General features: G+C 37.7%; 1 protein-coding gene across 1 annotated transcript in view; it reads left to right on the forward strand.

Moving 5' to 3' along the window:
* Positions 1–13,635, forward strand: part of LOC125326651 — a 57,013-nt gene that overhangs the window by 6,690 nt on the left and 36,688 nt on the right. Inside the window, exons 8-11 of the mRNA XM_048305110.1 lie at positions 895–972; positions 9,628–9,824; positions 12,149–12,213; positions 12,478–12,584. Of these exons, the coding sequence (XP_048161067.1) occupies positions 895–972; positions 9,628–9,824; positions 12,149–12,213; positions 12,478–12,584 (447 nt within the window). The remainder of the gene's footprint in view (positions 1–894; positions 973–9,627; positions 9,825–12,148; positions 12,214–12,477; positions 12,585–13,635) is intronic.

The following is a 13,635-nucleotide window of genomic DNA, read 5'->3' on the forward strand; positions in this document are numbered from 1 at the left end:
TGTTCATTTTGTGTCAAGAGATGAAATCTTACAGTACAGACCACTGATTCCAAGATTTTTCTGTTTGGCTGCCACTGTTGATGTTTGGGGTGGTCGCAGGGCTTACTCTGAAAGATGCCCAAAAGCAGGTTCAGTCAGAGGGCAGCATCCTGGTATGGTTTTGTTGAAGCTCAGTGTCAGTACTCCCATGTACAAATCCTCGTTGTGGTCCTAAGGTTAAGAATCTGATCCAGAAAGGGGTAGAACTATGCTGCCTAATTTAACATTCTGCATCATGTATCTGAATTGAAGTCCTCATAAAAAAGAGTGATTACTTAGCCTGAGCACACACTGTTCATTAGTGTGCTTGAACTTCTGCTTGAGAAAAAATGTGGAGAGAAATTCATTCAGGCTCCACTGAGTTGGGGATGATAGAGATGAAGATTTTCCCCATAATTCTGTTGAATATTTATAGACTATCGCAATCAAACTTTGAGAATGGTAATACATAATCATAATACATTGTGTCCTTCATATTGGAGGTGAGATTTTCTATCTCTTCATTTAAAAATGGTCTTTGTCTGTTTAGTTACATACAGTGCAGGCTGCTAAGATACTGAATGTAGATCAAGATTTGAAATTACTAAGGAAACTTGGTTTTAGGTGTTACATAATCTTCTAGGTGTATATTTTTTTGCAGGAAAATTCTTGTAAAAATCCTTTAAACACTATATTCATCTTTCAGGATCCCTTGTTATGCTTAATGCATAATTCATAATTGTATTAGATACTTATGGAGAAAAGTAGCATGTTTTGTTATTTAGCTCTATTTCCATTGTACTATTGTATTTTAAAGTGGGATTTGTGAAAATAGATTTTGCATTATATTTAGTTACTGTAATGCAATTTTCCCAGTCTTGCAGGTCATCTTATTGAATGTGGTGCTCAGTGTACAGGTGGAATATTCACTGATTGGCACACAGTACCAGACTGGTAGGTAAACTTGATACCATCGTGCATGTTTGTAGTGGGCCAAAGATGAGGTTTTCTTCTTGTATCTGTGAGGTCAAAACTGCTTCTACCTTACTCTTTTTGGGGGAGGCAGTATGGGCCTCTTGATATTTTGCCACCTCAACATCACTTTTCTGAGTTCTGTTCTCCCTTTTGAAGTTTTCCTTTTTGGTCAGACAGGGTCTTTCTTTTGTTAACTTCAGCAGATTTCGAAAAACAAATTAGCCCTTTGATAAATATTTTTTTTTCCCTTTTGAACATGTTTTTTCCTGTTTCCTTCAGTATCCTCTGCTTTTTGAAAATATTTATTATTGACTTTCATGCATGATTGTAATGGAAAAGACAATGCTGATATTTTGAATGCTGTTACATTAGTGTTCAGTTAGATCAGAGTTGCTTGCTGGTCAGTCACAAATTTGACTTAATTTGCTTTGGTAGAGATGAATATAAGCCATAGTTTTGTCCTGCTGAGTAGCTTGGTGAATGCAAATGTGTTGAATGGTCAGTCCTTCCAAAAAGTTCTGTGTGTATCTTGTGTTCAGACCTATTGAATCAGAGTTACATGTAGGTGTGTCATTCTGCCTGCTGAGGGAGCCTGCTTTCTACCAACCTGTTTTTAAGAGTGGTTTAAAAGTAGTTGGGGAATACATTTTTTGCATAGCATGAGTGGTTCTTCTGGCTGCAGTTCTGTATTTCTGGGGATGAGAGGGAGGAATCTTGTCCTGTGCTGTATCATGAGAAAGGCAGTGCTTCTTTTATGTGACGGAGGAAAGGGCTGAAGAGCAGCGGGGAGATGCAGGAGAGAAGAGTGCTTTAATACAGTGGGTTCCTTCCTGCTCCCAAGTCAACTCTGGTCCAGGTGGATGAGCCAGCAGGACTGTGCCCTGCTACCTGGAGAGCCCTAGGGCTGCCTGGATTTTGTCTTCTCCTTGTAGTGACTGCTGCTGATTCAGAGTGTGATCCTAAAAGATGTGTTCTGTTTTTCTGAGTTCCTGAGCACTGCTGATTTAAAGGTGAACACATGGATGGCATTGAAACAAACAGGGTCAGACATTTCTTCTCACCTACTGGAAGGCTACTAGGCCTGGACAAACTGCACTCACTCTTCACTGTTGTGTTTTATGGGAAATCAGAGGAGAGAGTTCATAGTAACAAGTTGCTCTATTTGGTTGGAAATTTATAATTCCGATTCTGATGTCTCTCCCAATGATTCACTTATGCTGTATCATGAAACTTCTTAAAATCTGTGACTCTGGAAGACCTTGCTTTATAGAAGAATCAAAGTAAAAAACCAGAATACTAATTTTCTTACTGAAACGTGTGATAGGTCTTTAAGGATTTTTCTGTGAGGAATGTCAATCTGGCTTAAAAAAAGAAAGAAGTTTGAGTATATGAAGCTGTGAGCCACTGGAGTGGGAATAGTTCATTTTACAGATGAGTATACGTGCATGAATATGCGTAGCTAATAGTTTTGTATCTGTAAAATCACAGAACTTTGTCAAAAATCATAGTAGATTTGTGGCTTAGAGTTGACTGGTGCTGAATTGAGTCTCTGTTAAAGGATATAGAAGTTTAACACCTGATACTGCTCTGTTACCTTGTCCCCATCGATATGCATACATACCTTTAAACCATACATAACTCTATTTGTGCTAATATAACAGTTATTTATTTACCTTCAGTTTAAGTCTGCTGAGGAATTGATCATGGTACCCTAAAACTAGTCAGTTTGTTTGCAAATTTTGAGTCTTAGACATGTAATTGGTGATATTCTTGAAATAAAACAATGTGACACGTCAGCCTGTATGATGAGCTCCTAAAACTAGTCAAAACCAGAATAATGTGTGAACTTTGATTTTAAGTTTGGAGATGCAGAGTGGAGATACTTCACTGGCTGAAGTGGACTTGTGAATCCAGCATGTCCGTTGAGGATATGGAGAGAAGGAAGGCAGGGAGGAGATTAATTGGATAAATTTTGGTTTCCTGATAAATAGTTGTTTGCTATACTTAGGCCCAAAAGCATGAGGGGGAAGTATTGTGAAAGCTTTTGGGATGCAGAAAACTGTGTTTTCCATTTAATAGTTTAGTGGTAACCTATTCACTCTTTAATTTAAAGGAACTCGGTGGCATGAAATTTTCATTATTTAGACAGTCGGAATCTGTTTTCAATGCATGCAGATAATGCATTCATAATAATGTATGATAATAACATGGTACCTCAGTCTCAGTAGTGACCAAAATGTGCCATACCTGCTGCCACTAACACCTGCTCTATTTCAAATAGGTCAATAGAGCTGTGACAGAGTTTGCAGAAGTTACTTGACTGTGTCTGTTAATGGTTTCTCCCTTGTTTAGGAGAAATGACATTTTTAGCAGTCTCCTGAAAGTAAGTGTGCATAATTTAGATCTCAATAAATCATTGTATCTGTGGTACCTAATGTTAAATCCAAACCATCCCAATTAACTCAGTAAATAGGAGGGGGAAGAAGCCAAGTTAAATCTGTGTTTATCATTAATGTGCCTTTCACATACGAATTTCCTGCTCCGTGAGTGCGTTTGTGCAGCCAAGAGCAGAAAACCTATCCCGTGCACTTACTGAGTTTGGTGACTGAACACTGGAGGGCAGCCTCTCTCCTCCTCACACTGTCCTGCAGAGGGTGAGCTTGGTTAGCCTTAGAATGGGGTCATCTTTTTGACTGTCCTTGGGGATTTTTTCTCCCCAAGAACAGTAATCCATGTGGCTCTTCTGTCTAAGAAGGTTTGATGGGTATGATTTTTTCTAACTTGTAAACAAAACTCGAAGAATTTATTACATTTCAGGTTTATAAATCTTGTCTATTTTTTATGCATAAGCAAAAATAATTAACTCCATAAAGAAGAGTGTTTTAATTAATCTAAATGAAGCCAGGCAAGTTAGAGCTTATATTCTGTGCATATACTATTATGTCTCAGTGAGTATTGAGGCATTGGATTGAATCCACTTCATTCATCCAACATAGTTTAGTTGGTGGGTTTTTGGTGTTTTTTGTGGGGGGGTTGTTTGTTAGTTTTTAATTTTCTTGAAATGTTTGATTCAGATACTTCTGGGAACTCAATTCCCCCACAAAAGGGTACCTTAAATCTCAGGAATATTGTGGGTATATTGTGGCCATTTAATGGTTAGCTATTAAAACCTAAGCTATTCTGTAATTTTCTTTGTCGTCTCCTTAAAGTAAGTTTTTAATGTAAAACAAGTGAAGTGCATGTTCCAGCTTGTGACTCTCCAAGTTACTTTAGCTGATAGAAGCCAAACTTGCTTGCTTTCTGTCTATTGACCTAAGGCACTGGCATTTCTTCAATTGTGCTGGTTGTATTTTCTTAATGCATTTGACTTAAAGGTGGGAATCTTGAAGCTGTAAGGTTTTGTCCAGTTTTCATGAAAACAGGCAGACAGGTAGAGGAGGTAGGTGCTGTTTATTTTTCCAGTGAGAAAGTGGCTGCTTGACTCTTCTCTTGTGTGGGTTCTCCAATGTTTAGCAGAGAAAGTGCAAGAAACCATTATTTCATAGCCTACAGAAGACTAATGTGCAGTCTTAAATGCTGATTTTAAGTTAGTGTTATCAAAAAAGGCATTCCTTTTCTGTTATTTGTATAGTAATATACATCAGCAGATGGTCAGCAGAAATGATGGTCAGCTCCCTATTTAATGTCTAATGCACAGCTTCCAATGGGGAATTCATGCCGTGTCTCAAAATGAACTGTATTGCCAGAACTATATGGATAATGCACAGCTTTCTATTTAATTTCATTTGTCCCCAGACATTGCTGTCTCTTGCTATTACTTAGTGCCAGTGGGTGATTAGTACATTGTTTTGTTTTGTTTTGAAATGCAGGAGAGAATAAACTAAGGCTGATCAGTAGAGTAATCATTTTGAGGAGATGATAAGCACTGGCATTTTGCCCTAAGCCAAGAGTTGAGACTGCATAATCCTCTGGCCTGTGATGACCAAAAGGGTAAGTCAATAGCTGTAGTCTCTTAAGGGCTGGATCCAGATTTCTCAATTTGGGACTAGAACAAAATCCAGCATTCAAGTCCCATTCAGCAGTGTGGAACATTTTTTTCTCTGTAGCACCATCTATTCCAGGCAGCTGAAAACACCAGGCAGCTGGTCTGTTTAGCCTGAAATTGTCTGGCCATTAAAAGTTTAGGTACAAGACATAGTCTGAAATGCCCTAGTCAGAGGGGTAAATGATGCAATCAGTAAGTTTTGCCTAAAGCAGAATTGCATGTTAGGAAACATTTTGGTACCTACAGGTAAAGAGATGCTTATACCTTTACCTTGCAAGTTTGTGCTGATCTTGCCTGACATGTTACTGGTTTTGAACCTGTTGTCAAAACACTGCTAGAAGTGGTAGCAGCTTCTGCTTTTTGCCTAATAGCATTATAGTTAAAATACATATCTGAGGAGTTGAGAAGCTTGGCTTAGAGCTCTCCTTGGTGTGACATTGACCGAGTCACATCCCAGGAAACTGCATTAGCTGTAAATCTAAAAGTTCATACCACAGCTTACTTGGATCCTGGTTCACTTCCATGTCACATGCATTGCTGTGGGGTTTTGTTTTCTTTCTTGCAGCAACTTCCCCTGCAAGTAAATGTATTACACTGACTGTCCCATCTTCTATTGCCAGTAATCTTAGTCGAGCAGTAGTGGCTAGAATGAGATACTTGAGGGATTTGACACTTTATGAGGGGAGAAATACGTGTTCTGTCTCAAGTAATGTCTCTCTCCCTGAACTAAAGTGTACTGGTCATGGATTTTACTTTTCTTGTAATGCAGATGGTGTAAGAAGTACGACAAAATGAGAAGGAAGGTTATCTTGATAGCTCCTCAGAGGCTTCTGAATAGTGCATCCTCCCAAAGTAGACAGGGAGGAGATCCCTGCTTAGACAGCTCAATTTATCACCTGTGATATGCCCATAAACTGTAACATTTCTGAGAGCCAAAACTGAAGAAAAAACAACATTTTACATGGAAAAAATTAATCCAAGAGTAAGTTGTTGGCAGGCAGAGAACTTGACAGGAGACTGAGGGTCTTGATTGCTGTAAGACTAGGTTGATGAGAAGGTGACTTCAGCAGCAAAGCCAGTTTTATAACTTGATTACCCCTGTGCTGTAGGTCTTCACTAAGACCTGCTTTAGTGTTAGCTCCCATCTAGCTTGGAGGGGTTTTCTGAGGTGTCATCTTATCTTGGTCTCATTCAGTGCTCTGGTTTATTAATGTATATAATATATTTACTTGCTAAGTAGCAAACATGCAACCCAAAACAGACCTTTTGGATTGAAGAATGGTAGTTGTCAGCTCCCTTCACAAACTGATGTGCATTACTTGTGTATTTTGACCTTGTGATAAAATAACTTCTTAAATATTTTTAAAGTAGTACTTGATACTGTCTAGTGCTGTGTTTTATTAATTTATATAATTTAATTAGAATTAATTGTATTCGTTCCCTTTCAGTATTGTTTCCATTGCTCGATACTACCTCATCCTACATAGGGATTTTGTCACTAAACTGATGCAATTCTTTTATCGTTGAAGGGTGCCACTTAGCCAAGGTACCTTTGGATGCATGACCGTAGTTGCTGCTAAAGTTCATAGTTCTGTGGTTACTCCCCTGCTACACTATACAAAAGTACAGCTTGGCTATAGGTTATGGACAGCCTGAAGTTCGCACGTTCCCCACAGAGCAGATGTCACATGGTGTGTAGTCATTCAGCAAAACCTACAAGTGAATCAGGCAAAGAGTCACATTTTAAAAGTGGAAGTACTGGTCAAGCTGATGGTGTGACTATAGTACCTGTGGTATACCTGATCCAGGCAGCTACTGCTGCTAAAGAGCTTTTTATGCCAGGTTTAAGTAGCTGTCATTTGACTGGATCATAGGAGTGATAGACCAGTTTTGTTTCCCAGGTAAAAATTCATTTTAAGTAATGTCTTTTAGCAATTTACAAAATAACATTTTTGTCTTAATCATTTGTATGATAATATGGGTTATTACCATTGCCATCTGCTACAAGATAGTATTGGGTATTTTTATTTTCCCAGTCATCCAGTTACAATACAGGTAGAATCCAGGGGCTTCTTACCCAAATCATTGCATCTCCATGTTGTGAATTGTTAAAACAGTGAGGGAAGCTTTCAGAGCTGGCATAACCTGGGGGAATGCACATCTTCTGCAATTAACTCACCATATAGGCAAGTTCATTGGGTGGTGGTGTACGCTGAGGGGGAAACATTATTTGCCGTATTTTGACCATATTGGGGGTGAAATGTCTCACTTTGTCTCACTACTGTATTTGGGTTTTGTTTTTTAATGGTTTGGGGGTTTTGAGAGTGGAAGCTGGGCAAAATGGAGTTGAATCAATGTTAGTAGACTCAGTGGCTCAGAGTAGGAAGTTGAGTGTCTACAATTTACTTCTTCCTTCAAAACAAAGATAGCTGGGGAGTAGGTGCAGGAATGTACTGTAGGAGTTGCATGTGCTGATGACTGAGATCAAAGTGGGCTGCAGCGGGGGCACTGGCTGATCTGTTTTCATGGGAGCGATATCTCTTCTGGGTATGTGATCTGAATAAGCTGCACTGAGCCTGCTAGCAGGGCACTTGGTGCTGTTGTCTTAGGACAGATAGGTGATAGGGTCAAGCACACAAACATGGCACTGAGAGGGCAAAAGCTTCTAAATTGTAGCCTTTAGTCACTGATCCTGCTTTGTTACACTGGACAAATCATGATGCTTCCTCTGTGTCTCCTTACATCTAAAATTGGGATAATTACACGTTAGTCTGCTACTATATCTTATTGTTCAAGACCAAGAATTGAGGGGTGTTTTGGGTGTTGTTTTTATCTGTCTCACACTTGAAAATTTTGGATATTACATACTTCCTGCTACCATCTTTTCTCTCTCCTCTTCCCCTCAAAAAAACCCCGCACTAGAATAACCTGTATATAAAATTGTCGATCCCATTTAATTCTTTGCGTTCACCAGGGTGGGCTTTTTTGTTTCCTGTATCTGTTCAGTGGTTTAAATAGTTTCAAAGATCAGTCAAATGAAGTATTATCTTTAGTGATTTGATGTGGGCTTTTCTAGGTATCCAACAGCTACCATACTTTTCAATTTTGTACCCTTTAAGTGTTAAAAGTTGCTGATCTCTGGTAACAGATCTTGTATCTTAATCCTTTTTTAAAACAATGGAGTTATGTTTGACTGTTCTTGATGATAAGGAATCTGCTCCAACTCCCATGAACTTTTACTGATGTCCCTTAAGAGTTCACTGGTTTTTTTGCTTACTTTCTTCCAGGCTTTGCGGATTTATGTTATACAAACTGTGTTCATGTAACCTTTGCTGATACTCAGTTGTATGTTCAGCACATTGTTACCACTATCACCCAAAAATAATTAAATGGAGGGATAGACTGGTTTTAAGTTTGTATGAAAGACCTGAAGGTCATTGACTTTAATGAGTGTGGTAAAGTTCACCACCTTTCATTATTAGGACCTTTTTAGAACAATTTAGCTTTTGCAAGGGACAGTATCTCCTTAACTCCTCTCTTTGCGTTCATTTTGTTTCTGCGACAACAAGTGGACACTTGTACAAATGTCAGACTTCCTGTGAGAGGGAAGGGAGCCAGGTAGTCTTTTTAGAAGAATATTTGCACTCTTATTTTAATTCTCAGGTACTTCTGAAAAGTTTTAAGTTCTTAATTTTGCTCAAATTCTCTGCAAACAAGTGCAAGCTTTTTAGCTAGAAAAGCAGATGTCTGGATCTCATCCACATAATCCTGAAAATTCTGCCCTGCTACTGTAATGACCAGTATGTGCCTCTAACTATGAACTATTTGATCACTTTTTGTATTTTACACTTTGAGAATGTGAGGAGGAAGGGGAATATTTTAATTTAGAAACATGTCCATAATTTCACTACTTTTCTTTTTGTGGTGCCTTATAATTTTCTATTAGTTCTGTTTTCTCTGTGCTGAAGATCTTAACTTTCATGTCTTTCTGCTTTCTGATTGACTTTTCTGTGTATGATTTATTACTAACCTGTGAAATTACCCTTTGTAGGTGTGATTATTCCTGTTTCCTACTTCGCTTCATCTCTGAGGTTCCCAGCACAGTTTGTTCTTCCTGCTTTGACTGCCTTTTTACAAATCCAGAGTGCACAATGTATTTAGATGTCTTCAGTGTCATACTGTGTGTGCTGCTGTAGCCAAATGGGACTAGAATTAACAATCATTTGTTTTATTTTAAATTTACAGCTTTAATCATAGTCCTCTAATTCTTTCAGCTTTTTTACTTGAACTGTTCCTGTTAGTGTCCTTCTCCATTCCCTTCCCCACATCCATGTTTGCATTTGGCATCTGTTGTTGTATCTGTGCTTCTTTGCCAGACAATAGACTACATCCTCGTATTATTTTAGTTGAGCAGTTTGTTCAGTGTTTTTTTTGGTGTTTTTTTCCTGTAGAAACAACCAGATAAATGATAACTCTTGATAAGTTTCATTTAATAGATCTTTACTGTAGAATTCTGGTGTGTTGTTATTTCTTTTCACATTTCCTTTGTATTTACAGAGATTTTTTTCTTAATGTTTTTCACATTCTAGGCACAACATAGGCTTTCCCATTGTAGAATGTTCCTCTGAAGGAGACTTTATTCTTTCCAAACCACCAGACACAGGGGGACTAATCTCTTTTGGCACTGTAGCTGAACAGTTGGTGTATGAATTGGGCAATCCTCAGCGCTATCTTTTACCAGATGTTACATGTGACTTTTCCCAGGTTTCCATCACTGAAATTCCAGGTTAGTCCTCTTACATGTAAAGATACGTGTCAATTAAGTGTGTTATCAACAAAAGCAGCTACTTTAATTGCCATGCATATGCATGGAAATTGCATTCCATGTAATTTTTCACTGCATATTTCTTGTTAAATGAGTTCCTTAGAGAGTTACACTGTATTAAACTGATGCTTTCAAGGACTTCTGCTAGAAATTCCTTTAGAAATTTTAAACACAATCTTATTTTTCTTGCTGGCTGACTTAATTTATATTTTTGCTTACTACTCCCTTTGCTTTACTTTTTAATGCATGCCTTGTACCTGTCAAGTCCTTAAACTATGTATTCAGTGTGAACAACGTTGAGACAGTTTCACTATGATTTCAGTATTTTTTAGCTGCAGCTAAATTTCTCAAAAAAATGTTCTGTACATGTTTTAACTTGGGGCATTTGAGGTATTGGTAACAATGAAAGGCTGTGTCTTTCAAAGCACTGCTTGCTAATGGTGTTTTTCTCAGACATTTAGGTGGGTCATAGCAAATGGTAGAAGCATGATTAGGTAGAGGATTTCCACCAGAGAATCTTTTTTTTTTAAAAATCCACTTTGCTATCTTCAAAACACTTAACAGTGTTTGTAACAGTTTTGTAACAGTTTACAGTTAAATGTTTACAGTTTAGTTTTTACAGACTAAAGATGGATATAATGTATGTTCAGGATTTAGCTTCAAAAGCAAAACAAAAAAAACCCCAGGCTTAACAGATCCGAAGAGCTGTAATTTGAGTAAGACAGCTTGAAAAAAATTTTATCTACAGTCATCTAAAGCTTGCTTTTTACTGCAACTATATTACATTTTTTTTTCCTTCTAATGAAACTTGTTTCAGTATGCCTAGTGTCTTTCTAAAGTTTAGAACAACCAAAATCTCAAATTAAGAACTTTGTGGGATTAAACTCAAAATGTGGTAACATAAAAAATACTTTGCTTGAGTAATAAAGTACCATAACATGGTACAGTGAATCCTCTTGTGCAATATAACCAAATGGCAGTCTGATAAGGCCAGCTTGCTGCTCTTAGCCCCTAGTTGTCTTCTTTTTAAAAAAAGAAACCCTCACCTTCCTATGAACTTTTAGCTTGCAAATGACCTGATATGACATGTTTGAACTTAAAATGAACTTTCACATGAACTTTCAGTTAGTCCTCTTAGAAATATAACAGATGGAAAATGGGCAGATTGCTTAAATATTTTAGTTTGAAGTGCTTTGACACCAGTACACCAGTAAGAACAGGGAAGCTATCTAATTTTGCTGTTTATGTTGCCAGCTTTATTGCCCTGTTGGATTACTTGCAGTGTTTGAGCTGAGAGGTGCTTGTTTTCTTTTTGTCAATGGATGCTATGAATTTGGTTTTGTGGTATGTTTTTTCTTTGTATTACGCTTTCACCTGGAACATGAAACTGTTCCAGATCTTCACTTGAATGGAAGGATGTAGCTCTATGTTGAGAGAGTTAAATTAACCTCATGTCAGTCTTGAGAGAGAGTGATGATGTTATTTGAGTGGTGTGTAAAATTTGTACTAGTGACATTTACTTCTTAAAATATGTTATGATCTGATCTTTTCAGAGTATTTGTGTAAAGCTTTGAACTGCTTCTTAAATATTTGCAAGCGCAGGTGAACTACACTATAATCCTGTCTCTCAAATGTGAGGTGCTGATCCTGCACTGCTGATTTTCAAGGAATAGCACCTATTGAATTTCTCCAGCTCAAGCTTGAACCTGATGCCATCACAGCAATTTTCTCCATTTTTTTTAGCATTAATATTCCTAATACTGAACATGGTTGTTGCACTGGAACATATTCAGACTGTTTCTGTTATTGACAAGGAACCTAAAGTTAAGTTACCCCTTCACTTACTAAGCTATCAGCAAATAGCTCTCACTGGTTTCTCACCTTGTTTTGATTCTTTACCAAGTGAGGGACTGTGGTCCACTCCAGCCAGCTACAGTAAATTATATGCTCTTTGTGTGTGTGCAATAACTGGATGTTAAGAGGAAAATAACTGTTGACTCTAAAGTCCTAAGGCTGCTTTCTGTGTTAAGTACTTTTTAAGTGCATGAATAAACATTTCAGTCACCCTTTTAAAAGGCTTATGGAAGTCATAAATTCAGTCACCAGTTTGCTGCTGTTCTTTCTAAGGCAGGAAGGACTGTTTTCTGAAAGGTTCTCTCTTATGTGGCAGTAGAGCTATCAGTGATTTGCTTTTTAATTAAGTGCATTTAATTAATATGGATCACAAAAGAATGTCTTTGAAGTTATATTGAAGAAGCTTAAATATTGATTTTTAACCACTATAGGTTTTGATGGTGGAGCAGTGAAAGTTTGTGGAGCAAAAGGATTGCCTCCTTCAACATTTTATAAGGTATTGTCTCATTCTGTGGAGTGAAAGATATTTTTTGATTTACAAAATCTTAAATTTTGGAGAGACTTTACACTGTCCTCATCTTCTCTGCCCCAAGGGTAAAAGAAAGAGGAGGAAAATTTGAAAAGGCAGACCTTATTTGATATGTAAAAATCTGTTACCTTGTTTAAAAAGTGTATATTTGTATAGATAATGATTGCCAGAGAGCATTTATGGCCCATCAGTACTAAATTCCATGTAACTTCATAATCCCTTTATCGCTAGGTAAATGCCACTTATCTTGATGGCTTCAGAGCTACTGCTGTGTGTCCAGTGGGAGGCCCAAAGGCAGTACAAAAAGCAAAACGCACTGCGGAAGGTATTCTGCAAAGGTTGGTATTTGAGTCTTGGAAGGGGTTCTGGCTTGCTTTTTTTTTTTCCAGAGATGATGAAAATAGAGCAGTGGCACACAATGGCAACATTACTAACCTTCTAAGAATCCTAGAAGATTTTAGTTTTCCTACTGGGATGACATTTCAAGACTTAAGTAGCCTGTTCAGGAAACCTGTTTTCAATATATAACTGCACTTCAGCTACGTTTGACAGAGTGAGAAAAGTGCCAAACATGTTTGAAAATAGATGGCTGGATAGTGGAGAGAAACCTAAATTAGTGAGGGAAAAGCTGTGATTCAGATTAAATTTTGTTAGATGCCAGAGATAAACCCATGTGAAACTAGTTTTCAGGAGTTTCACAGAACTTTTTCTGAAAAGGCTTACTGATATGAAATGTAGGCAGTTTACCAAGTTTGTGTTTAAAACACAATTATTTTACTACCTTTTAAAATGTGACCCAATGATTGTTTTGTGCTTTTTTTTTTTGCTAGAACAATTTTACAATTCTAAGACAGACTGATAAACCTCTAGCTGTATTATCATGCCAGTATATTTGGGTAAGGAGGGATTCCTCTTAAGTATAATTCCGTATCATGAGTCTCTCAGTGCTTACTCCAGTAACTCCAGTCTTTCTAGTTATGAGATCTGTTTCCTTGTGCCATGTTTTATATAAAGCTTCCTCCCAATCCTGTTGTAGACCCGTGCAGAAACTACACTTGGAAAGTCCGAAATGCAAGGTTTACTGTGAACTCAGGGTGCTTGTTCATGTGCCTGTGTGCAGCTCTGTGGTGAAGGAGGAGTTCTCTAACTGCCCTGAAGAGACATGGCAGATGAGAGCAGGCTGATAGGAGCTGTGTAATTGCAGATGCTAAAAGCTTGTTTCCAAGAGCTATTGAGAAAATCAAATGATAGAAAAACCTGCAGGAAGTTACAAAGACTCGGAGACTCAGAACCTCTGAAAAGCAATCTTTCTGGAAGCCAGGTGATTATTTTAGGAAAAAAAATTAGAATGGTGTGTTTTCCATTTCGTGTTTGCTCTTGGACGTTATT

The sequence above is a fragment of the Corvus hawaiiensis genome, chromosome 5, assembly GCF_020740725.1.
Source record: "Corvus hawaiiensis isolate bCorHaw1 chromosome 5, bCorHaw1.pri.cur, whole genome shotgun sequence".
Classification (NCBI taxonomy): Eukaryota; Metazoa; Chordata; class Aves; order Passeriformes; family Corvidae; genus Corvus; species Corvus hawaiiensis.